The sequence below is a fragment of the Protomyctophum bolini genome, assembly GCF_963924005.1.
Source record: "Protomyctophum bolini genome assembly, chromosome: 16".
NCBI lineage: Eukaryota > Metazoa > Chordata > Actinopteri > Myctophiformes > Myctophidae > Protomyctophum > Protomyctophum bolini.
The window spans coordinates 11742150-11766510 of NC_137877.1; the positions used below are offsets into that span (position 1 = coordinate 11742150).

Sequence of the window (24361 nt, forward strand, 5' to 3'; positions counted from 1 at the left end):
AGAGATAATGAGAGACGAGGTTCTGCACAATACAATGATCAGTGTTAATTTTAACACCTAGAACGCCCCGGGGGTATTTGTAACCATTAAATCAGGACGCCCTGCAGCGATTTGTTTCTTCAAGGCCTATTTCAAGATTGCTCGTGTCATTTTTGAAGTGGCTTGAAGTTGCTAGATGTAGCCAAAACACCCAGAGGGGATCGCCAACAACGGGAAGTATGGATACTTCTAACACAACAAGCGACGGGACCGCGATGGGCCGTCAAAAACATAACCTTTGAAGAAGAAAAGAAGAAAGAAGAAAACCGACGGATTCTCCGTCGGTTTTCCGAAAAACACGTCCAGTGTACAACCACCTTTATTCATGTTTGAATATCTTTCCTCTCGTCCACTAAAATGTAGCGTGACCACTTTGGATGACGTCCCAACCGGAATTGACATAGAATGTTGCTCAATCGACGCTCCCAGCCTGTGGAGTGCTGCGCTCGGTTATGATATCATTAATGTTCAACGTCCTGTGATTAATCTCCATCCTGGGCGACGAGCGGGATTATTTGATAGGACGGAGACCTCCGTTTATGCCGCTCAGAGTGTTAATTACAATTTCAATGTATGTATACAGCAGTGTCAATAAAGCTCTTATTATGTGAACTTTGTTATGCTAGAAACCCCCTGCCCGGCATTGGCTAGTTATAATACATGAGGGCAATAATTTTGACTGGCTGATTATGACTACTTGATTGTTGTATCCAACACAGCGCTTACCCAGGCTTACTGTATGAATAGGCTTAGGCTGTAGCCAAGAAACTGACAGATCCCAGCGGGGGTTTGGAACAGTTGAATTATGTGATAGAGTCCATTTATATCGATGAACATTTACACTAGGTTTAGCTGTGGGAGATTGTGATCTTCTCCTGTCCCTGCTCTGGAAACAACACGGCTGTTTTGTGTGGGCATATGGTTGGTTTCTATAGCTGGATATTGTCGCCAGGCAGTACGGGGACACGCCCATCCTGATATAGTCTCTCTGTGTAAAAGGGTCTTATTTCTATTCTTAATGAATTAAGCTAACTCACACATAGAAATGCACTCAAGACTATGGCTTAGGTCATGATATTTAGCTCCAGCTCGCTGAAAATCTTTAATCATAAGGCCAGCCACACCTGTTTTCATTTCACAACTCCTACTATTAATGCCTACTAATACCTTATTTCAATGACCACTACACCCATTATTATAATGCATACCAGACTGCCAGTTGGTGTAGTTGCTGGTTTTGGTATTTATGATCTACTACTATTTTAGATCAAGGGTGTTGTTTTAAATTAGTTTGGTTAGAGGCAATCTGAGAACCCATCGTCAAAAAATAAAGGAAAAACAGCGCAACAGTCTGTCTCAAGGGAAGGGACTAGCTTAGACTAGAGGTAATCCATGAAACCCATAGATGCACAAACCTGTCTTTTACTTATAATGAACGAGGGGTTTAAAAATACTTTTTGAAACTTTTCTTTAAATACAGGAAAATGTTACATTTATTATGTATGCGATACCGATACAGCTTAAGCAATAATCAGGTTAAAGTAGTTTCAATATTTTTTGTACAATTGAGCATTTGATTACGGTAATACGTACTTGTGAACTATGTGGTATGTGGTGTTCTTCGTGGCATGACAAGCTAGTGTGGCTCACTCGCAGATCACTTTGCTATCGCAAAGGCTAAATTGATGTTTTCAGTCACATCTTAACACTTCGAAACCCGAGTTTCCCCGAGTTTATTGATTTAGTCTTTGCCTGCCGAACCTGAGTTACCCGAAAATTTGTTTTATTTATACTGTAGGGCGATTTAGATTTTGATAACTTATGAGACATATGAGGTTTTCCGTGGCTACTTTGTGACACGTCACACGTTTGGATCACATGACCAAGTCTTGCTTGCCTCTGTGGACCGCTGAGTAATCTCGCTACATGCTAGTGGCAGGCTGTGTTCTGATTACTTTTTTCACTGGCCGATCAGGGATAATTTTTCCGACATTAGGACTTTTGATCGCACTATTTTAAGGCACCCGTGGGTGGAATTAATTAATGAATTAAGTAAGCAATAAATGTGTTCTGCTGCTCAGATGCATAACATGCTTTGAGTTATTCCAATGGGGTGTACTGAATCAGGGCTGTGGCTCTGCTGTCTCTCTTCACCACCTGCATGTTATGTTTTAATGGTTTTATAGCTACAGTATGTCTTGACTCCTCTTGCTATTGCATTTGTCTCGTGAAAGTTGTGTCGAATTGCTGCGTTACCTCGCATTGGGCCTAGGGTGTTTCCAAAGACAATCATCCAGCTGTAGTTGGAAAGGTGTATTCTATTGCATTATAGTTGGAAGTGGTTGGTCATCCTACTGTCTGTCTGCTGTAGGTTATGAGGGTGGCAGCCTGCTGAAGTTCCTACGGGACATCGAGCACAGCACAGACGTGGTGTTGGACCGCTGGAACATAGACATCATCCCTGAGGACAAGGAGGAGAAGGGAGACCCCGTGCCCTACAGCATCGTCAACAACTACTTCTCCATAGGAGTGGTAAGGAGACGGCTACAAAAAAGATAACCACATAATAGGCTATGCTGTATGCTTTCTCAGTGTCCCCTTGTGCATGCAACCAGGATTGACTTTTTTTTTTCTACAGTTTGTACCTGCATGTTTTTCTTTTGTTTTTTTTGTTTTTTTGCCTCTTGGCCAGGTTAATGGCCGTTTCCCCCCCAGAGGAAAACAAATGCCAGGTTTCAGTTGCTTAGCAACCCTTATCTCTCCACGTCCTGATGGAGTGGCTGGAATAAGGCTCAGAGATATAGTTTTTAATGGTTAGATGGTCTGTGTGAAACCGTCTCAGACACAGCTGGTCTCTGATCAGCCTCCAGTGCAAATTGGGATGGATGTGCTGTCAGTGCTGTGATGCAAAAAAAGTTAACTTCTCTTGACAAAGAATCCAAATCTTCTTGCAGACACTAGTGTAAACTATGGACAATTTCCATTTCAAAGTCATCGACTTGGTTGATGGCCATCAAAATAACGACAGTATATTTACATATTTGTACCATCTGGTCATCCAAATGGAGGCAAACAACTGAGTTAGAGAAACATAAAGTGGAGAACAGCCATGTAGGAGTCACTAGTGCAGCGACAGAGATCACTTATCGCAGGTCGGGTAAATACATCCAGCAACGCTCTGTACTTCATAGCAGTGTTCTGCTGAATGCTGCGTTTGACCAATTAGATTTGAGCGTTCGACCAAGTTGTGTAATAGTGATATTTATAGTGTTATCGTAGTGCAGTGAGCACAGCTCACAAGCAGAAAGAGTTCAAACTAACTCAGGTTTTTCTCAGAATTTAATTTTTTGCTGTACTGCAGCTTTCTATAAATAGCGGGCTAAGTCCCAACTTGTCGAAAATCTGCATGTAGTCCAAGCACAGCACAGGTGCAATAGTCAATAAATCAGCATACTGTACGTACATGCAGTGGTAATGGAAGTATCAGTACTGCACTGTAGAAATACTCTGTTACAAGTAAAAGTCCAGAATTCAAAATTGACTTGAGTAAAAGGTACAAAAGTATCTGCATCAAAATGTACTTAAAGTACCGAAAGTACTCATGGTGCAGAAAGTCTCATTTCAAGCTCACAATGTGTCAACACTTTTATTTTTTCCGCAAAACCTGACTAATGGCCAGCGTGGCTGGCTTGGGAATATGTTACTTTGACTCAAATTACTCAAAATGTGCAGTATTAAGGCACTAAACGTGGTACAGCATTGATAGATAGGAGGCTTAAGCACTGAGAAAACTGTTGTGCCTTTCTTCGTCCTTTTTTTCAAACTTGACTACCGTAGCGGTGGTCTCAAAAACATAAGGGAAACTTTGACAGGAAAAGACTCGCTCACCGTATAGAAAAATAAGTGAAACTCATTAGACTGAGAATAATATTTTTTCTTTTTATGATCATGCTCCTATGGTGCTCTGTGCTCATGGTGCAATTAAAAAGCAAACGTTTCGGTCCTCAGACCTTCGTCAGTGCTATAGGAGGTTTGTCATTCCCCTGCGCTGACTTGTCACCGTGTCAGCCAACCATTCTCACTCTAGTCTAAAGCATACTGACACACTAATCCCCAAAATAAAACAGAGAATGAAAATGGAACTCTTACTCATTGCATGTATGGCAATAAATATGCAGCGGTGTGACTTGCAGTATGCTTGAAGCAGACAGTGCCTGATCAACACACAGGTATAGAGAGAGGTATGGGGGAGGTGTTTGGCCATGGGGAAAATATACCACCGTCATTATATAATAGCGCGTGTGTGCTTGTGTGTGTGCTTGTGTGTGTGTGTGTGTGTGTGTGTGTGTGTGTGTGTGTTGTGCACACTTGTGTGGGTGGTTGTAAACATAAAGCATATGGCATAATTTTTTTTGTATTTTGTATAGAGGTCGTTGTGGACATCCGGTATATGCAGTATGCACGCACAAACACACACACACACACACACACACGCAATGCAGGCTCAAAGCTGTCATATGTGCAATGCATGGTGGATTCACTAACCCTCTGACCTTCTCCAAACAATGGCTTGTCTCTTCTCTGTGTCAGAAGAGGAGGCTGGAGGGCTGCGGGTGACAGGGGGTAGATGGATACAGTGGACAATGTTGTCTCTGTGGCGAGTCCGCGTGGCAGTGCCACCGTGTCACATATATAGCCGGTGGATGGTATTCTTTTGACAAACATGGAGTGTTGGTTTTTATCATATTGACATGTTGGTCAATTCAAGTGCCAACATTGAGCTTTTTTTTTTAGTGCAAATAGATTATAGGACTTTTGTGAGGATTTGGGCATTTTAAAGACAGCAGTCTTAAAAGGCCATGCCAGTGGTCTGCCACGTTTCACCCATCATTGAATATGACAACACACTAACGACACATAACAATATGACATTAGTGTTGCTCTATTTCCAAACAGAGCATCCAGGAGTTTTGTGATTTTCGAAGAAGCAACTGGATAGAGTTCATTTCAGTACACTTTGCAGTACACTTGCAAAGACTTGCTTCAGATAGGTAATCAAACTAAATTATGCATAACTGCATAATTATTGTGAATGTGTGTGGCTTGTCAACTACAGTGCTGGCGTACTAATCATTTACCACATACTTGTTGTTTTAAATATTAATTGAAATATTATATATATTTTTAGATATATTTTGTTTTACACTTACACGTGAATTTTTTGCTGCTACATTTAGTCAAATATTGCCTTCGGACACAAATATATATTTTTAAGTAGACCGTAATAAACAGCAATGTTGTGCATGCCTGTCATACAGATTTGCGCAGCGCTAGTGTGTACGGTATATACTTATATGGTCATAGTGTTGTGCCTGTGAAGTACTGCGGCATTAATATGGCCATATATACACTGAAAGTGTCACACGCTGGCACTCCAAAAATACAATCAGCTCTAAGCGGCTGCTGTCAATTTAAGCAATGGGTGCATTTGAGTGCGTCCAACTCTTTCAGCGTGTCGGGGGCATAATGCTGTGACCACTCTCCACTGTGGCATGGCCATTCAACTAAGTGACAGATCGCATGTGCCTCCAGGAGTCCTGGGGACAGATGGCCGCTTATCTGGGCGTAAATGACACCTGAACAAACCCAACGACTGACTCACACCAGTTATGTAATCATTAGCGGGCCCCTGAATCTCTGGTTCAATAACCATATTGGGTTATAGCGTTTCCTGCCTTCCCAACGCGTTGCGGCGTGATGTCATACAGTCATACGCTTGTAGTTTGGCTCGTCCCGCTATTCGTCATATACAGTAGTGCTAAAATGGTTATTTATGGACAAAATAGTGGGGAACATAATTATGGCTGTCCAGGACCAAAGCACCCAAGGCTACAGATTCAAATGTAATCTATTGCGGAATTAGACAGTTTGCGCCAAGAGTTGTCTTTTTCTGCTGTTAACATAATATTACACTTTGGTAAAGGTTTGGGTTGTGTATTTACCATGCCATGATGTAACTCCACATATTGGTGAGATATCTTCAGTAGTTGCTCCATTGTTTATAAATTGATCATCCAAAATAGTCTCCCTGTAGAATTATATTGCAGTAGAGTTTGAGCACATGAACAAATATGTCAGTCCATTGAATATGGACCAACAATTAATGTTATGGCCATTGTTGAAATGCTTCCCTGTAAGTTGACTTTGTGCAGAGGAGGCCGATCCGTGTGTGGGTGCGTTCATCATCAGGTCAGGCCAGTGGGTTTGTGTTTTGCTAGGCAGCAAACAGCAACGTCAGCATCCACAACCGTAAGACTAAGATAAGGATCGATGCGGTTATATGAGACCTCTGCTTATGTTATGGTTTCAGTTTCAAATCCTTGTTTCCTTCTACGGTTTCATATTGCAGTCTTCTTTTGCCTTTGAGTGTGTATACTGGACGTCAGTCAGACACCATTTATTGCAAGGATATTATATTATATTTGGTAGTGTGACTTTGCTTCTGTGATGCTTTAGAACAATTGTGCAAACATAGCATGACACAGACTCTGAGATCACAACCTATATTGAATGTCGATGCTGACATAGTGAAAACCTAAATGCTACATACAGAAGGAGGCAGGGGAGGTAGAGGGAGTTTGTTCACGGATGAGCTTATTGAGCTGCCCTTGTTGCAATGAGAGATGTTGAACATCTGGTTTATTTAGTGAATAAAAGGTTATATTGACACATTTGTATGATAGAGTATGTTAATACATCCTGTAGTAGTACTGTAGTAATACTGCCTTAGCTCAAGCGTAAAAATGTCAGGGGGACCGGGGTTTGAACCACGTGTTCGACATAAAAGTTGAAATAGGGAGCATTGACTTGGTGCATGACTGAACTAGTGCAATGTTCTATATTAGGGTTAAAAAAGAAAGAAAAGTTCACTAGGAACATTACACAACATTATACAAGTTGAGTCAGATAACTTGATTGAGACCAATAATAGCTAAAAAAAATTATATACGATGTAAATACAAGTGTGAATATTACATGATGTTGGTGTACAGGCTCTGTTAACCAAGGGAAAACAGAACCCTTAGGGAAAGCAGAGCTATTGGTGCTGCTGGTGATGGTGGTGGACAGCAATGAATCAGGTGAGCTTAAGTAGATCACCAATTTGGTTGACTGCTTGACACATAGCATACCATACTGTACAGTACTGTACATCGCCCACACAGGGGGCTGCACATGCGTATAAACCTCTGAAGTGTATGTGCCTGAACCAGCTTCACCATTATGTGAAAATACCAAATTATTTCAGGCAAGAGAAGATGATGAATAACATTTTCTGATGTTATTATTATATTCATTTTCAGTCTGCACTAATTTCACGCCATCATGTGTGCGCATTCAGGTAAAATATCTCTCTGTGAAGTGCCTTCTCTTGCCCCTCAGCCTCGAAAGAATCTTGTGAGAGTATTTACAGAGAGAGGGGGAAATGACACCATGCCAGCAGCCATTCAAATGCCAAGGAAGACGATCCCTAAATGTGTGGACATGGGTGGAGGTATCCATAATATACAATATGTACAGTAGATATGTGTTTGTGGTGTGTGTGAGTCGGTGTGTGTCTGTCTGTAGTAATTTGTTATCTGTATATCATGTGCATATGTCTGTACGTACGGTGTACAGGTTTTTGTGGACGCTCGTTTGGCCATTCCCGGGGAAGCTGATCTCGCTGGCATGTTGCAGAGATGAAACCTTAGGACGGTAGGACCCCGAGCTGTCCCTACACACATGGCATTGGTAACCAGCACTGTGGTGCTCTGCCTGCTTATGGGTCATGAAATCTTAGTTGACGATGGCCTTTTGGTGTTCAATATCGGAACATATAATTCATTGAATATGAAATTATTTTTGCCTTTTAGGCTTTGTCAACAAAAATTGCATAGGGTAGATATGACAAATAACTTGCATAATACAAACCCTATTGTGGAAATATACAAAGAAATGACTGGCAAAATAAATAATGTACTATGGTCAAAACAGGCCATATCCTTATCCAAAGTAATGAAAACAATCTAAATGGTAAATGGTGCATTTATATAGCGCCTTTATCCAAGGTGCTTTACATAGATTGTGCATTACATTCACCCATTCACGCACACATACACTGATGGCGGCAGAAACCATGCAAGGCACCAACCAGCACATCGGTTCAGTGTCTCGCTTCAAGGACACTTCGACACTGACTCTGGGCGAGCCCGGGTTCCAACTGGCAACCTTGCGGTCACCATCTGTCCGCTCTACCCCTGAGCCACGCTGCAAGCGTAATGGGTCGTGAGGTTGTACATATAGAACAATTATCCTATTTTCACTATTTTGGAAAAGAAATATAAACCGATAAACGTATGAAAACCTTATACAAAAAAGAAAAACGCCCAAAATAGGAATGCTAGATTGAAAGCGTTGACAACTACGTGGAAATAATGCTGAAATGTGACATTTCTGTTCTTTTCATCCAGCTGTTTTTATACAGATGAATGGAAATTATTGTTGTAAATAATGGATACCGCGTCTAAATACCAGTGTCTCCCTTTGGTGAGATTATCTGTGCTGACATCAGTGTTATCAAGTAACAAAGTAATATATTACTTTCAGTAATATTATTACTTTTTTCCAGTAACTAGATCTAGACTCTAGGGCGGATACGGAAATGATGCACACTTGTCTGTACGTGTGAAATATCGGATATAGCAGGGCGGGCCTTAAACCGCCCGGAACGCGGAACAACAAACAAGTGTGTGACTAGTGGTAGACTGCAAGAGAAGTAAACAAACTAAAGATGGAGGTGGAGTAGACACCGACACCACAAAGCGTTTAATTCACTACTTGGAAGTATTCTCATTATTTTGAGTATGTTAAATAAACACTGCAGAATAGGGGACGGGGGGGTGACTGGCTGACATTAGCATTATCGGTGCTGACATTAAGGCCAGTGGTACTTTCCTCGCTGCTTAATATGCAACGTAATTTGCAAGTTGAAGCGATAATATTCCCCCATTGGCATACGATATTGGTTTTGTTTATGTCATTATTATATTAACGTTGTTAACGTTGACTCCCTGAACTCCTTGTTAAAGAACTAGCATAAACTTGTTCATGTATCTATGGTGTATACAGTACCAGTAGTATTTGCGCAGACAACAACAAGGCTAAACAATGGGACAGAGTGTGTGTGTGTGTGTGTGTGTGTGTGTGTGTGTGTGTGTGTGTGTGTGTGTGTGTGTGTGTGTGTGTGTGTGTGTGTGCAGGAGGAGAGAGAGTGCTGGCACGCGCTGAAGGTCAGGGGAAGTATCAGTGACAGGAAGTCAGCGCCTGCCAGTTTGGGGCCAGGTTACCACGGTAATGAATGACCGTGCTGAGTGACACCTGGCCCGTCTTAAAGATAGGAGAGCAGCCTTCTAGATAGAACACACAAACACCACATGTACCTACACCTTATATGCACTGAGACACACAAACACATCACACATCGTGACTTTTACACAGTCAAATCTTCAGTGTTTATTTAATCACTTAAGACCCATACATTCTTTGTATGAATCGTGAAAATAGCAGATCTGCAAGCTCCAAATGTCACCCGCTGTGACACGTTATTAATTTGTGATATTATCAAACTTATATCAAACATATATCAAACCTATATCAGACAGTCTGTATTTCCCAAAAGGAAATGCCTGTTTTGAATTCAGTCTGACCAGAAGCTGGGATAAAACATAATACTGGCGATATCCATCCCAAGAGCAAATTGGACCCTGGCGATATATGAATTTGCCAGGTAGAGATGTACAGTAAGTAGTTGTTTTCAGTGGCACTGCACCGGGGCGTATTCACCTGTGTGGGCCTGCACATCACACCTTGTGTGTGTACCGTGTGAGGGGCCTGGCAAGAGTCCTGATGGAGGAGATTATGTACAAGCAGGAGAAGACTTGCTTCCCTGTTCACCGCAAGAGATAGCCAGCAGCAGCGAGCTCAATTGGTAGCAAGAGGGAAGTTAGACATGCCTTGTACCCTCTCGCTATTTATCAGTGATCTGTGTTCTTGCCACGGATGCACGTGCGTGCACACCAACACACATACAGTATAGGCTGTCCCTTCCTCTGCCTCTTGCATAAGAGTACTTGTGCGATGTTCAAAATTTCCGATTGTTTGTTCCCGCTCGGTCTCGTACCAACTGCAGCGCTCTCATAGGTTCATGGTGAACAGTCTTATGAGTCATGATGGCACCTGTTATCGACAGCTCTGACATGGACACAGATGGACTGAACAATATGTGGTTACGCAAAGCACAGCATGTGTACAGTACTTGTGCTTCTATATCTCACTTGTATTATAGGTAGTAGTAATAATAAATAAATAAATAATAATAATAATAGTAGTAGCATTGTAGTAGCATCATTATTATTATTACTGTGCCAACAGAGGTTGTGCTTGGAATTATTTTATCCAGATTCTGTCCAAAGATCCCGCAAATCGTTACACACTATCTCTATAGTCATGTGTTCAAGATGGATCCGATATTTCATATTCCATCCTAATTGGCTGACATTGGCTTTCAAAATTTGCAGGATAGGCCCTTTTGTAACAAAACGCCTCGAATCACGAACGCAGCGTGCAATTTACGTGAAGTCTTTCAAAGACTACTAGCCTGAGGAATATATCCCACCCTTTTCACATTGGCCTGTTATAGCACCACCAACAGGTTGAATTTTGCAAAACACATTTTTGGAACAAAATGCCTCAAAGCATCCAATTGCCATCAATGGTGTATAAGAACAAATGGCACCCATTTCACATTGGCCTATTATAGCGCCACCAGGAGGCCACAACCTGACCTGGCCTGGTGGAGACCTGTGCCCCGAGGGGCACTTTTTCTAGTTTCCAAATGCTTCCGTCATACAGCTGGAGCAACGGAAGCTCTATCAGGAGTATTATTTCGTCTTTATAGTCCCGCAAATTTTATCCTAATATGAATAGAAATCATCTAAGCCTATTGCTTAGCAGAGAAGATATTTTAAAATATGTTTTCGTGAACGGGAATGGCAGCTCCCTTACTTCGGGAGGTGTAGTTCCAGCCTCTATATAGCATTCGAAGATTGTGGAATAGTTGTCTGGCTACGCGAGACTAGATTTGGAATAATGTGTTCCTCCGCATGTGTTACATTTACATTCAGTGGTGTTTGCTACCGTTATACGCTATATGCATACATTGCGTATGATGTGCCCAAGCTTTTGAAAAAAGAGCATAAACCATCTGCTCTCATTTAATCCATTGGCCATGCGTGAGCCTACTGTATACTGTACGTGTGCATGTCGCACAGGGAATAATTCTGGTATACCATCTGGAAAATAAACTAGACTACAACACTGGTTACATTCTCCTGGTAAAAGTCCTCACTATCAGGTGAAAATAAGTGTGTATCGACTTCACAATTATCGGAACATGTACCCATCTAGACCTTCCCTAACAAACCAAGAATAAGTGTCAGCAGTGACCAGTACTATATGCAATACAGGGTAATTGAGGAATAGTCACATCAGGCCATGATGACACACATTCTCTATTACTGGACAGCTTTCAGCCTTCAGAGGTAAACAAAACACACATTTTCGACCCGTATTATATTAATATTAGCATTATGACCTTTATATAATACATTTTAAAAATGTACTAACCATAAGTCTAACCCAACCCCTAAACCTTAACCAAACTAACTTAATATAATGAATGACCTACACCAATTCAGCTACAGCGATGTTGACAAGACACATGGGCGAGGAGGTCTATGCAAAGGGAAATGGCTACTACCTGACTTTGTTGAGCGAGGCGAGTAACACAAAAATGCATGATTGTTGGAGGACACATTTTTGGACACAATTTTGCTTTCTGGCTTTTGCTGTGTGGGCATACAGTCAGCCTCACATTTGTCTCTGGTTCAGCACACACTATACAGACCAGTAGTTACACCTCCAGTATCAGATTCCTATAACTGAGCCTAGCAGGCAGATAGAGATGCTATTTTTAAGGCCTGATATTTGCTGATGTTGTGGGATCTAAGCGCGCTATACTGTAGCTCTGGTTCTGATGCAGAGGGCAGCCTCTGGGAGAACAGCTCCAGTGGATGGATTGCAGGGTGACAAAGTGAGGACGCGTGTCAACGGGCATAACCAGCTGTCATTGGGCTTTTCACCTTCTGGTGAGCCATGAAACACCTGCATTGGCCGGCAGGGTGGCAGGATGCCAGCCCCGCAGTGCCCACTACTGGCGTCGTCTGTTAGAAACACCTCCCTCGGCTTTTACTATTAAATGACCCCTAACCTTTTCCCCATATATGCTGCTATAAGGACTCCTGTTGTGCAATATCTGTCTCTCAATGAACTAATGGTGCTTTTTAATGTATTTGTTTTTAAAAGTGGATTTTAGATTTTAAATAGTATTTTAGCTCTCTTTTAACTAGCATACCAAAAGCCAGTGAAACGCCATTTCGTTCTCTTGTGCATTTTATGTATCTGCTGAATGACAATAGAGCTATCTATCTATCTATCTATCTATCTATCTATCTATCTATCTATCTATCTATCTATCTATCTATCTATCTATGTACAGAATATGCAGCATGGAGATGATGGAGGGTGGAGGTTGATAGCTGGCTGCTGTTAGCTCTATAAGAATCTAAAATGTACAAATACCAATACTGGTTGTCTAACACTGTGACTCATTGGTATACTATTATAGGACATTACTGCCGACCATTTTCCAAAGCTGAGGAAACTGTTATTTGTGATTCAAATAAAGTATTAAAATCTAAAATAGTTGTAACATTTTTTTTTTTTTTAATACTGTTTTTATTAGGCATTTTTGAAAGACAATTTCAGATTTAGACAATGATAATAAGTAATTCAGTTAAATAAAAATGAAAAAAATAACAGGCAATGTAAATGTTCCACATACAGTATAATAAAAAAAGACATAAGTGTAAAACAAAGAAAAACAGTTAAACAATGACAAGTGTGAACAGACAAACAAAACAGACAACAGGACAGACACTCTTGCTCTCAAACTACCAACATGTTGTGAATTAAGTAAATTAGACATTCTTTTTTAAATAATAAAAAATAAAATAAAGAAAAAACACTCAGTTCCTTTTCTTTCAGTTCCTTTTCTTTCTTTCCAATTTTCTATTGTGCTATCTATTGTGTAGGAGGGGTTAGCGTGCACCTATTAAAATATTCAATGAAGGGTTGCCATGTCTGGTAGAACCTATCTTCACTCCCTCTCAATTCAAATTTAATCTTTTCCAATTGTAAGTAATGCATAACATCCTTCATAAGTGAAGTGTGAGTTGGAACCTGTGCTTGTTTCCAATTCAACAGTATCAGTCTGCGAGCCAGTAGAGTCACATATTTTACCATGTTATATTGGAAAGTAGACAGTTTGACCCCGGGCCCTGTGACTCCCATAATTGCTGTTAGTGGATCCGGGTCAAAAGGTTTTTCAACAATGTCTGACAGTGATTTAAATATATTTTGCCAATATGATCTTAGTTTTGTGCAATGCCAGAACATATGAGCTAGAGTGGCCGGCGACTGGCCACATCTGTCGCAGGCTGGATTCACATTTGGATACATTCTGTTGAGTTTTTCCTTTGACAAATGTAATCTGTGTAATATTTTAAACTGTATAAGACCGTGCCTGGCACATACTGAAGAAGAGTGCACAAACTTTTGAGATGTAGACCATTGCTCGTCAGTGATAGATATTCCTAAGTCGTTTTCCCAAGCAGTTTTTAAATACTCCAAGGAGGCATTATTATCTAAACATGAGAGAGAGTTATAAATAATAGAAACACCTCCTTTGAGCAATGGGTCAGGTAGAAATATAGATTCCATTGATGAGTTGGGAGGTATGTTTGGAAATGAATCAGTGTGTTGTGTTAAAAAATGTCGTATCTGTAGAAATCTAAAGAAATGTGATTGGGGTAAATTGAATTTGCGTCGTATTTGTTCAAAGGTCGGAAATAACCCATCAATATAAAGATCTTTGAAGGAGTGAATACCATTTCTATGCCACACTTTAAATAATGAGTCAGAGAGGGACGGTAAAAAAGCATGGTTAGCGACCAGTGGTGCGCGCACAGAGCCCGGGTGCCAACCGAAATGCTTTCGTATTGAGAGCCAAATTTTGAGAGAATGCGAGACTATGGAATCCTTTGGCAACTTAGTATATCTTGAGGCCACTGGGGAAAAGATTAAAGCTGACAACGATGTTGGGGGACAACATTGACCTTCAATAAATGCCCATGTAGGCAATTGATCTTGGAGCCAAAATGAGAGTGCACGTAAATTACACGCCCAGTAATAGAGTTTGAAGTTAGGTAATGCCATTCCGCCATCTGATTTAGGCCTCTGCAAAAAATCCTTCTTTATTCGGGGGTGTTTCTTATCCCAAATGAACTTGGAGATAATTTTATCCAGATTCTTAAAAAAAGTGTTGTTAACAAAAATTGGAATACATTGGAATAGAAACAGATATTTAGGGAGGACATTCATTTTAATTATATTAATTCGGCCGGCAAGTGAGATAGGAAGGTTCGACCATTTCGTTAAGTCTTGTTCAGTACGTTCAAAAAGTTTTGTATGGTTTTGCTTGAGCAAGTCGTTAAGTGCTTTGGTTACTATGATTCCTAAATATCGAAAGCTGGTTGTAACATTAAATGGGTGGGAGCCAAAAGTTTGATTGCCTTGTGTATTGATAGGAAATAAAACGCTTTTGGAAACGTTGACTTTATACCCCGAAACCCTGCCAAAACTCTTTAAGGTGGACATAATACTAGGAATAGATGTGGAAGGTTTGGATATGTATAATAATAAATCGTCAGCGTAAAGTGAGACTTTATGCTCTCTATCTCCTCTGAAGATACCAGTGTAGGTGTCTGAAGCACGTAGTGCAATTGCAAGCGGCTCAATAGATAAGGCAAAGAGCAGTGGTGAGAGAGGGCAGCCTTGTCTGGTCGAGCGATTCAAAGGGAAGTTTTCAGACCTGTATCCGTTTGTATGTACAGAAGCTAATGGAGAAGCATAAAGTAGTTTAACCCAGGAAGTGAAGGTTGGACCAAACCCAAATTTTGACAGGGTCGAGAGGAGGAAGTCCCACTCTACCCTATCAAAGGCCTTCTCGGCGTCAAGAGATAACAGTATCTCCGTATCTTGGGGGGTGCTACTGGGAGAATATATAATGTCGAATAGGCGTCTGAGATTAAAAAATAGATGTCTATCTTTTATAAACCCCGTTTGATCAGTATGTATCACAGTTGGGAGCACTTTTTCCAAGCGCGTAGCCACAACTTTTGCTAGAATTTTAACATCAACATTCAAAAGACTCAGAGGCCTGTATGAACCTGGATTAAGCGGGTCTTTATCCTTTTTAAGTAGAACAGAGATGCTAGCTTGGTAGAAAGTTGGTGGGAGGTGGCCGGCGTTGAGAGATTCATTAAACACTTTAAGTAAAAGGGGAGATATGAGTTCAGTAAATGTCTTGTAAAATTCAGAGGTATAGCCATCGGGTCCTGGGGCTTTTGAGCACTGCATTTGTGAGATTGCCTGATGTATTTCATCTAAGGTAATAGCTCTTTCAAGTTGAACCTTATGTTGTTGACTAATGGAAGGTATGTTTAAATTTTCTGAAAAAGTATCAATCAAATTAGAATCTCCTAGTGATTCCGAAGTATACAAATCTGAATAAAAGCGTTTAAATACATCATTAATTTCCTGCTGATTAATAGTAGTTTGACCAGTGTTTGTATGGATCTCTGTAATTAATCTAGAAGCAGCTGATTCCCTAATTTGAAGTGCAAGTATTTTGCCCGCCTTATCCCCATGTTCATAAAACCTATGGCGTGACCGTGTCATCAAATTAGTTGTCTCATTTGTGGATAGGAGATTGAATTTGGCTTGAGTCGAAACCCTTTCTCTGTATAATTCAGGAGAAGGAGATTCTGCATACTGTAGGTCTACTTCAAGTAATCGATCAGTCAGAGCTTTGCTTTGTTCCTTACGTAGACGGGAGATTAAAGCCTGTCGTGAAATAAGCTGCCCCCGTATATACGCTTTAAGTGCTTCCCATAGTGTACTTCTTGATACATCGGGTGTGTCGTTTGTAGAGAGATAGAACTGTATTTGGGTTTTAATATCATCCACACACGCTTGCCTAGTTATTAGTGTGTTATCAAATCTCCAAGTCCTGGCCATATGTCTGTTCTGAAATGCTAATTTGAGGACTAGGGGACTATGATCGGATATTACAATTGCTTCATACTCACAGTGTCTTATTGAGGGAAGAAGTTTTGAATCTATAAGGAAGTAATCTAATCTTGTGAAAGTGTGATGTACAGAAGAAAAAAACGAATATTTACGTTGAGCTGGATTTAAGAATCTCCATGGATCCGATAATTTAAATGTGTCCATGAATGTATTCACTATTTTAGCTGATTTAGTCAGAGTATAGGGTCTATGTGAAGATCTATCAAGCGTAGGATGAAGAATAAAATTCAGATCTCCACCTAAGATCAATTGGTGAGTGTCAAGGTCAGGCAAAGTAGCCAAAAAAGAAGATATGAATCGTTCATCGTCATGGTTAGGGGCGTAGATATTAGCCAGAACAATAGGACAATTATAAAGCTTTCCAGTAACTATAATATATCTGCCGTGTAGGTCTTGGATGGTTTTATTTAGTATAAAAGGAATGTTCTTGTTTATAAGTATTGCTGTGCCCCTGGATTTGAAATTGAAATGGGAGTGAAATATTTGGCCTACCCAATTTCTTCGTAGGCGGTTATGATCCTGATTCCGTAAGTGAGTCTCCTGTAAAAAAGCAATTTCTGTCCCCAGCTTCTTTAAATGAGCCAATACATTGCCACGTTTCACCGCTCCATTCAGACCTCTACAGTTCCAAGTAGTGTATTGAACCAAGCTTTCCCCTCTTACAATATTAGAATTTGGAATAGAATTAGCCATTGTATAAATCAGGAATTAATATAAAAAAAGGACTGAGTGTAAATGTCGACATCAATCTGAATTCGGAATAGAAGTGCAAGAGAACAAAAACAAAAACAGAGAAACACAAAAACACATTAAAACAACAAACGGGAGAAACCCCAAAACCCTCCATGCCTGCTCTCAAATAGCAGTCACAGAAGAAAAAGCCTAAGCTAACCAGCTTTCTATGTCTAAGACACAAGCAGCTATAGTGAAAATAGAGAAACAAAAAAAAAACTACAATGGGAAGACCTTAGCTAACCGTCCATTGTTATGTATTAAATAAAATGAAGATACAATCTTATTTTGAACCAAAACAACCAGATGATCATTACTCTCACTCACATACACACACACACACACACACACACACACACACACACACACATCCCCGCATAAACATATCCCTGCACTTATATACATGTATTAATATATAAATACAATTTAACGTTCAAATAAAGAGGGGGTATACAAACAGAGACAGACACAAAAAACACACAATCCACATTCAAACAGACAGACACAAACCACAGTCGGTGCAACTTAGTTCACAAAAACCAAGGAAAAACAAACCAATTTGTATATATATGCATACACACATACGCATGAACACATATTTTCACAAGAAAATAAATGAAAAAAATGAAAAAATGAAAAATCCCTCATCCTAATTATAAAGTAACAACTTTTCCCACTTTTGTTTGCTCAAAAGTATTTTTTAGCAAATGATATCTTTTAAAACCATAATGTTGGCAATAAAATGAATCTAAAGAGGAATGTAAAGAACTCAAGGCAACCTCCTCATATCCAAAACGGCAGAAGTGGAGGCGAATCTCACTCAAATAACCATGGTTACGTTCGTAACCTAACGTCCCTCCCTCCCCTCCCTCACTACATTACAAACGACGTCCTTTTTGTCCCTCGAGGCGCACCGTAGGTTGCTAGCGTCATAGTACACAAAATGGCGGCCTCCATGGGGGCTACATGACAACAACAGCAATAGCAAGGATGCTAGCACTTGTACTAAACAAGATAACAAATGCACCGCAGGTCGCGAACGCGGTGCTACAGTGGACAAAAATAAATAAAAAAGAAATGGCGGCCTCCATGGTGACTCCATAATAGCATCATTAGCAAAGCTGCTATACACTGACACTAGTAATGTAAACTATAACCCCGTCTTTTAGACTGATAATACGACTGATCAAATACAATAACCATAAAAAAATATAAAATAAAAAATAAATTCAATAGATAAACAAGGTAGAATTATTACGGTGTTTATGTGCATTCCAAGCATTAAAGGGATAAAGTTAGTCTTAGTAGTAGCTTTCGCCAGATCCTTTTCACACAAAAATTACCTTCTTTTTAAAGATGAGCGTGAATTTGTCATCGTTGTATCCATGTAGTAATGATAGTGGAGGGTGCGTAGACAGAGTAATGTCCACGGGGAGAAAGCAAGTCTGTGATCATTGTTCAGGGTGTATGTCCCGGCCAGCTAGTCTTCTGCAGCATCCTCATCGGCTGTAACAGTCGGTGCTGCCGCGGATGCTATTTTCTTTTGATAGAATTCTTCGGCCGCTTCAGGAGAGTTGAGAGAATACCGGATCCCGTCCAATGTTATTGTGAATCTGGCCGGGTGATATAGACTGTAATCTAGGCCCGGGAGACGGCGTTTAGCTTCGCGCAACTTGGTCTTAATCGGGCCATACGTTGCGCGAAGTTTTGTAATCACTTGGGGCACGTCTGGATGAATAAACACTGGAGAGCCGTTGTAGCGTAGGCTGCCTTGTTTTCTGGACAGCTGCAGGATCTTTTCCTTGTCAGAGAAGTAGTGCAGACGTAATATCATGATGCGAGGTCTATCCTTCTTATCATTTGACTTTGCCCCTAGTCTGTGACAGCGGTCAATAACGATGGGGTTCTGGAAGTTCTCAGCACCGAGCACCGTAGGGAAGAAGGTGGCTGCGAACCCAACCGGGTCACCAGCTTCAGAATTTTCAGCTATGTTGAATAAAATTAGGTTCTGTCTACGGCTTCTGCATTCTAAATCTAAACATTTCTCCTGTAAGACTTTGTTCTCCTTTGCCATCGAGCCCATTGAATGTTCCAGTACAGCAACACGGTCCATAGTATCACTCAGAGATCTCCCCATGTCTGACTGCTCCGAAGCTAACTCTGTGTGCTTGGAAGACAGCGAGGTGAGGTCTTGTGCTATTTCCGAGCGAATGGAGGCATATTCTGCTTTTGCCTCTTCACGGAGTGCTGTGATATCGTTTTTGATTTCTTGCCGTATGGTTGCTATTTCAGTTTTTATCTCACGGAGCCCTGCCTCCCGAGACGATTGCAGCTCCGCTCTCAGCATGGCGAGGGAGAGAGGTTGCTTGTCGGGGTCCATTGCGCCGGGAGGGTCTGTCTCGGTTGTAGTTTTAGGAAGCTGCGATTTAGTTGACCTCAGTTCCATATACTTATTTGTACTTTAACTAGTTGCACGTGTAGTTTGACATAAAAGTGGCAGTTTTGGTCAAAACAAACTTGAATAAATGATAAAACTTAGACGGAGCACTTAATCATGCGACTACTCCATCTGGGCGGAAGCGGAAGTCCCAATAGTTGTAACATTTTAACAACGTTTTTAAACTAAAGCTAAACAAGAATAAAAATACACCCAAGACCATTAATGGGAAATAGGTCAGTGTTTATTAAATCATTATGGTTGTTAATAGACAGTCACAATGACATGTATTGATGCTGGTGGTGTCCTTTTAATATAGTTTTTAGTAAAAAACCTACAGGACATACCACAACACTATAGCTTTAAATAAAACGATCGTATGAGAAATGAGCACATTACTTACAACACATCTCCTCCACATCCACTCTAAAAGGACGCATGCATGCATATAATGAGCATTTGACTGGTAAACAGGCAGTCGGGGGCAGAGAGACCTTGCCACCTGAAATGGATATGGTTGATATGAAGCTGCCAGTGCGGATCACTACTGAATCATGTACAGCGGCTTTGCGTCTAAATATAACTGCTGATTTGTAACAATGACAGGTGAGATAGAACAATGTAGACGTTAGGTCATTTCTCTGAGAAGCCTGAGAATTGTAGCCGATTTGTACGCTCTCTTTTTATTCTCTATGAATAAATGAGTACCTTTTCACAGTCAGTTGATGGTCCGTCTAAGGACAGATGGACTTATTAGAGGTAGAGTGCTGAAAGAAAATGTTCATGAACTACGTGTTGAAGCTATTCCAGTATTTGCTTGACTCTCTAGCGATGCCCAATTTATGGAAAATGTCTTGTATTGTCTATTGTGCCTCTCCCCAAGAAGCCTGGAGCCACTGAATTAAAATAATTCAGGCCCGATATTGCTCTTATACTTCCATTTTGGGAAAATGTTTTGAAAGTTATAAGCAGACAAATCACAGCAATGGTTTCTAACAGATTAGATCGTCTCCAATTTGCTTATAGAAGCCAGAGAGAAACTGATGATGCAACTATCAGCCTGTTTAGCACCCTGTCAAAGCATCTCCAAGTCCCCTCCCACTTTGCCATGGTCCTTTTTATTGATTTTACCTCTGCTTGTGTCATCTCTTCAGAACTGGTGTGATAAAAGCTCCTTAGGGATCAATGTGACAAAAACAAAAGAACTGTGGAACCTGTGCAGTCCATTACAATTAGTGGACAAATAGTGGAGGTAGTAGACAATTTTAAATATTTAGGCACATATATTGACAGCAAACTCAATTTCAGTGAAAACTTTTAACATGGCAATGTGGTATGGCAATCTAAATGTAAAAGGAAGAAGCAAGCTGCAGCGAATAGCTAAAAAAAAAACCTAGCCTCAAAAATCATTGGGAAGAGACAGATCAATTAAGTTATATCTACAAGGAAGTACTTCGGGGGAAAAAAGCTGCCAAGATAGGAAATGACCCCTCTCATCCACTCTAGTCTGCAAGGAGTTCGAGCTACTTCCCTCTGGTAGACGGTACAAAGTACCCAAATCTTTAAAAAATCCTTCATTCCTAATGCCACTAAGGCACTAAATGATACCATGTCTCGCTAGATTTTATTTTATTTTATGTATTTGCCATGAAGATAATTGTGTAAGTGTTGTTGCCGTTTGTTTTTACTGTTGTTTGAGACCGAATTTCCACACGTGGACAATAAATGAAACTAACGAACTAAACTAACCATAGGAGTCAAATCGCCTGAACTTTCTATTTGCCACAAATGAGCGAAGAGGTAGTAAATGAGAAAAGTCATTTAGACAAGCAGCAGACACTGTAATTATCAAGGCATCAGTCACGGTGCCTCCATGCGTTAGATGCGGTGGCAACAAACTGTATTGTCTTATGTCTCCGTTTGACACTTTGGCCGCCACTCCTCCTACCAGTTTATTCCAGGAAAAAAACGTCCCCTCATCTGTTAAGAAATCCCTGATGCATCCAACATAGTGGCACTTTCCATACATGAGCTCTGAAGATCTCCATATATGGAGCTGACCTGTTCTGACATTCCATTATGTTGATCTGACCTCATCAAACCCTGTACACTCAAAAGACGCTCCATATATGGCCAGAGCTCATCAAACCCTGTACACTCAAGACACTGCCTCTGCAAACTGCCTCCCCCTGGCCAGCCGGGGCGCCTGATGGAGGGGAAAGGAACTGGTTGGAATAATGTGTTCCTTCCACGCGCTACGTCCAACCAGGGAAACTCCCCCCTGTCAGGTGTAAAGGAGCAATTTGGACACTCAGGCTTGAAGGAAGCATGAGTTCAAGTCCGTTGCTCTCCCCTTGTCCCCCATATATGGGGACTGGGTTGGTGGAGGGTGTGTAGAGCCCAGGATCACATTAGATGATTGACACAGGGGTGAAAAATGGGTTACAAAATCATGGGATAAAAAATATATATAAATAAAATAAAAAGACACTGCCCCTGCTGCCACCCTTAGATCTCCATATATGGAGCTGACCTGTTCTGATCTGACCCCCCATGCTCGGACACTTCTCGCCCCATTTACTATGAAAACCTGCATCTCCCGTCAGTTAGTCACACCTCCATATAATGGTCACGCCTCTTGACATCATGTCTCGTGACATCACACCTCGTGACATCACGCCTCGGACACGCCACACCACCATGGCCATCTCTATATATGATGAAGATCACGACACTGACCTATTTTATTATTATATATTTTTTAATAACTTTGTTTATTGGTTTTTTTCACAGAAGCATTATTTAAATAGTGAGTTTGAAAAATAATAAATGGTGGAATTGACAGCTTCTCTTAAACAAACCCCACAAGTATGACATAAAAGAGTAAACACATTGAATTTTCACCCCAAAGAAAAAGGACAACAGAAAACAAGACAAACAAACCTTAAATACAAGATCAGTAAAAGTTGAAAAATAAAAGGCAGACAAAACAACAGTACACAACATCCTATAAACAATCATAGGTACATGATACATCCATAATCCAATACAATACAATCCATACAATCCAATCACAGTATAAGCTACTTTTACAACAAAAGTCCAGCAGACCTCACTCATCCCCAAGCAGAGACGGATTCAAATTCTGAATGAATTGAAAGAATGGACCCCATATCCTCCCAAACCTATTGGAAGAACCATTCAAGGAGTGTCTAATCTTCTCCAGTTTTACACAGTACCAGGTGTCCCTAACCCAATGAGTGTGAGAAGGGGAAGTGGGCGATTTCCAGTTGGTCAGAATTAGTCTCCTAGCTAACAGAGTGACAAAGGCCAAAACATCCCTCTCTGGTTTAGAGAGCGACGGTACTGAGGGAAAAACACCAAACAGGGCCCCCAAAGGTGTGGGTTCCACTCTTTGCCCCACTATCTTTGATAAGGAATTAAAGATATCGGTCCAATATTTGTGTAGAGAAGTGCAGAGCCAGAACGTATGGTTGAGGTCTGCGGGAGCCTGCCGACATCTATCACACTCAGGAGACACATCATTATATATTCTAGACAACCTGGCCTTGGTGTAGTAGACACGGTGTAGTAATTTACATTCAATAAGAGCATGCCTCGCACAAATAGAGGACCCATGTACCCGATGTAGAATTGTATCCCAAACCACCTCAGTTATCTCCTCTCCTATATCCACCTCCCACTGACCTCTTTTAACCCTGGATAACCATACACGAAGAAGACTGGATCATCACCTATAGATCTGCATATATAGAGCCGGCCAGCAACTCTACATCTGACCTCAAGCCCTTACATCTCCATATATAGAGCTGAGGCCCTGTTCTGACATTCCATATGTTGATCTGTCCCCACGCGTCCTTCCTGTTCTGACATTCCATATGTTGATCTGATCTCATTAAACCATGTACACTCAAGATTATAATCAAAAATAACTTTTGATCAATTGACAAAGTTACACACAGTATGACTATGAGGGGTCCGGTTGACATTATCTGTATGCTCATGTATCACCCTGAACCTTCTTTGAACTTAATATGTGACATAGACGTGTATTAACGAGAGACAGATGCCACCCTACAGCTGCAAGTTGAATCTGGGTGGCTCTGGTCAAGCTCATCATGTTAAGTGGGGTCAATTTAAGGGTTGGTCTGTTTGACTGATCACTTCCACTCAGAGTTTAAAGTGTCCAGTCCAGTACCAGATGCACCGCAAGCACAGCTTAGAAATAACAGTAAGCAGGAGCCTGCAGCTTGTCAATAAAAAAGATGATATGGGATTTGTAAAATCGAATAATCTCATTTTGTTTTAAATTCGGAGCATATTTTAACGGTGCAGTTCCAATGCTATGGTATCGACTTGACCAACTTGTATGGACGTAGTGTTGTGTGCAGGCACACTACACTTTGTCCTTTTTATCATTCATTTTTTAAGAGCCTGCCCAGGGACTACAGATGAAATTTAGCTTTGGCTAACTCTGGCCCATTTACATTGATGTGAAAACTGACATGTTGATTAATGAGCTTTGTCCCTGTCAAATAAATAAATAAATAACTGAATGGTGAAAATCTGCTGAAGCAGGCATGAACTCATGTTTTGATTTGACGTTCACTGTTTGGTATTCTAGACAGACGACCGTGTAGACTAGAGCAACTTAATTAATCTTTAGTTAGTTTGTTCATTATTCCAGAGAATAAATGAATGCTGCTGTCATTGTGCAGACGGACCGTCCTTGTATGACTTATCAGGGTGAAGTCCACCTCTGGC

The 24361-nt window shown here is 40.8% G+C and overlaps 1 protein-coding gene across 1 annotated transcript in view; it reads left to right on the top strand.

Annotated features, from left to right (window-relative positions):
- The window catches only part of dgkg (diacylglycerol kinase, gamma), a 112538-nt gene that overhangs the window by 52479 nt on the left and 35698 nt on the right, over positions 1 to 24361 (top strand). Inside the window, exon 19 of the mRNA XM_080785040.1 lies at positions 2411 to 2571. Within this exon, the coding sequence (XP_080641166.1) occupies positions 2411 to 2571 (161 nt within the window). The remainder of the gene's footprint in view (positions 1 to 2410; positions 2572 to 24361) is intronic.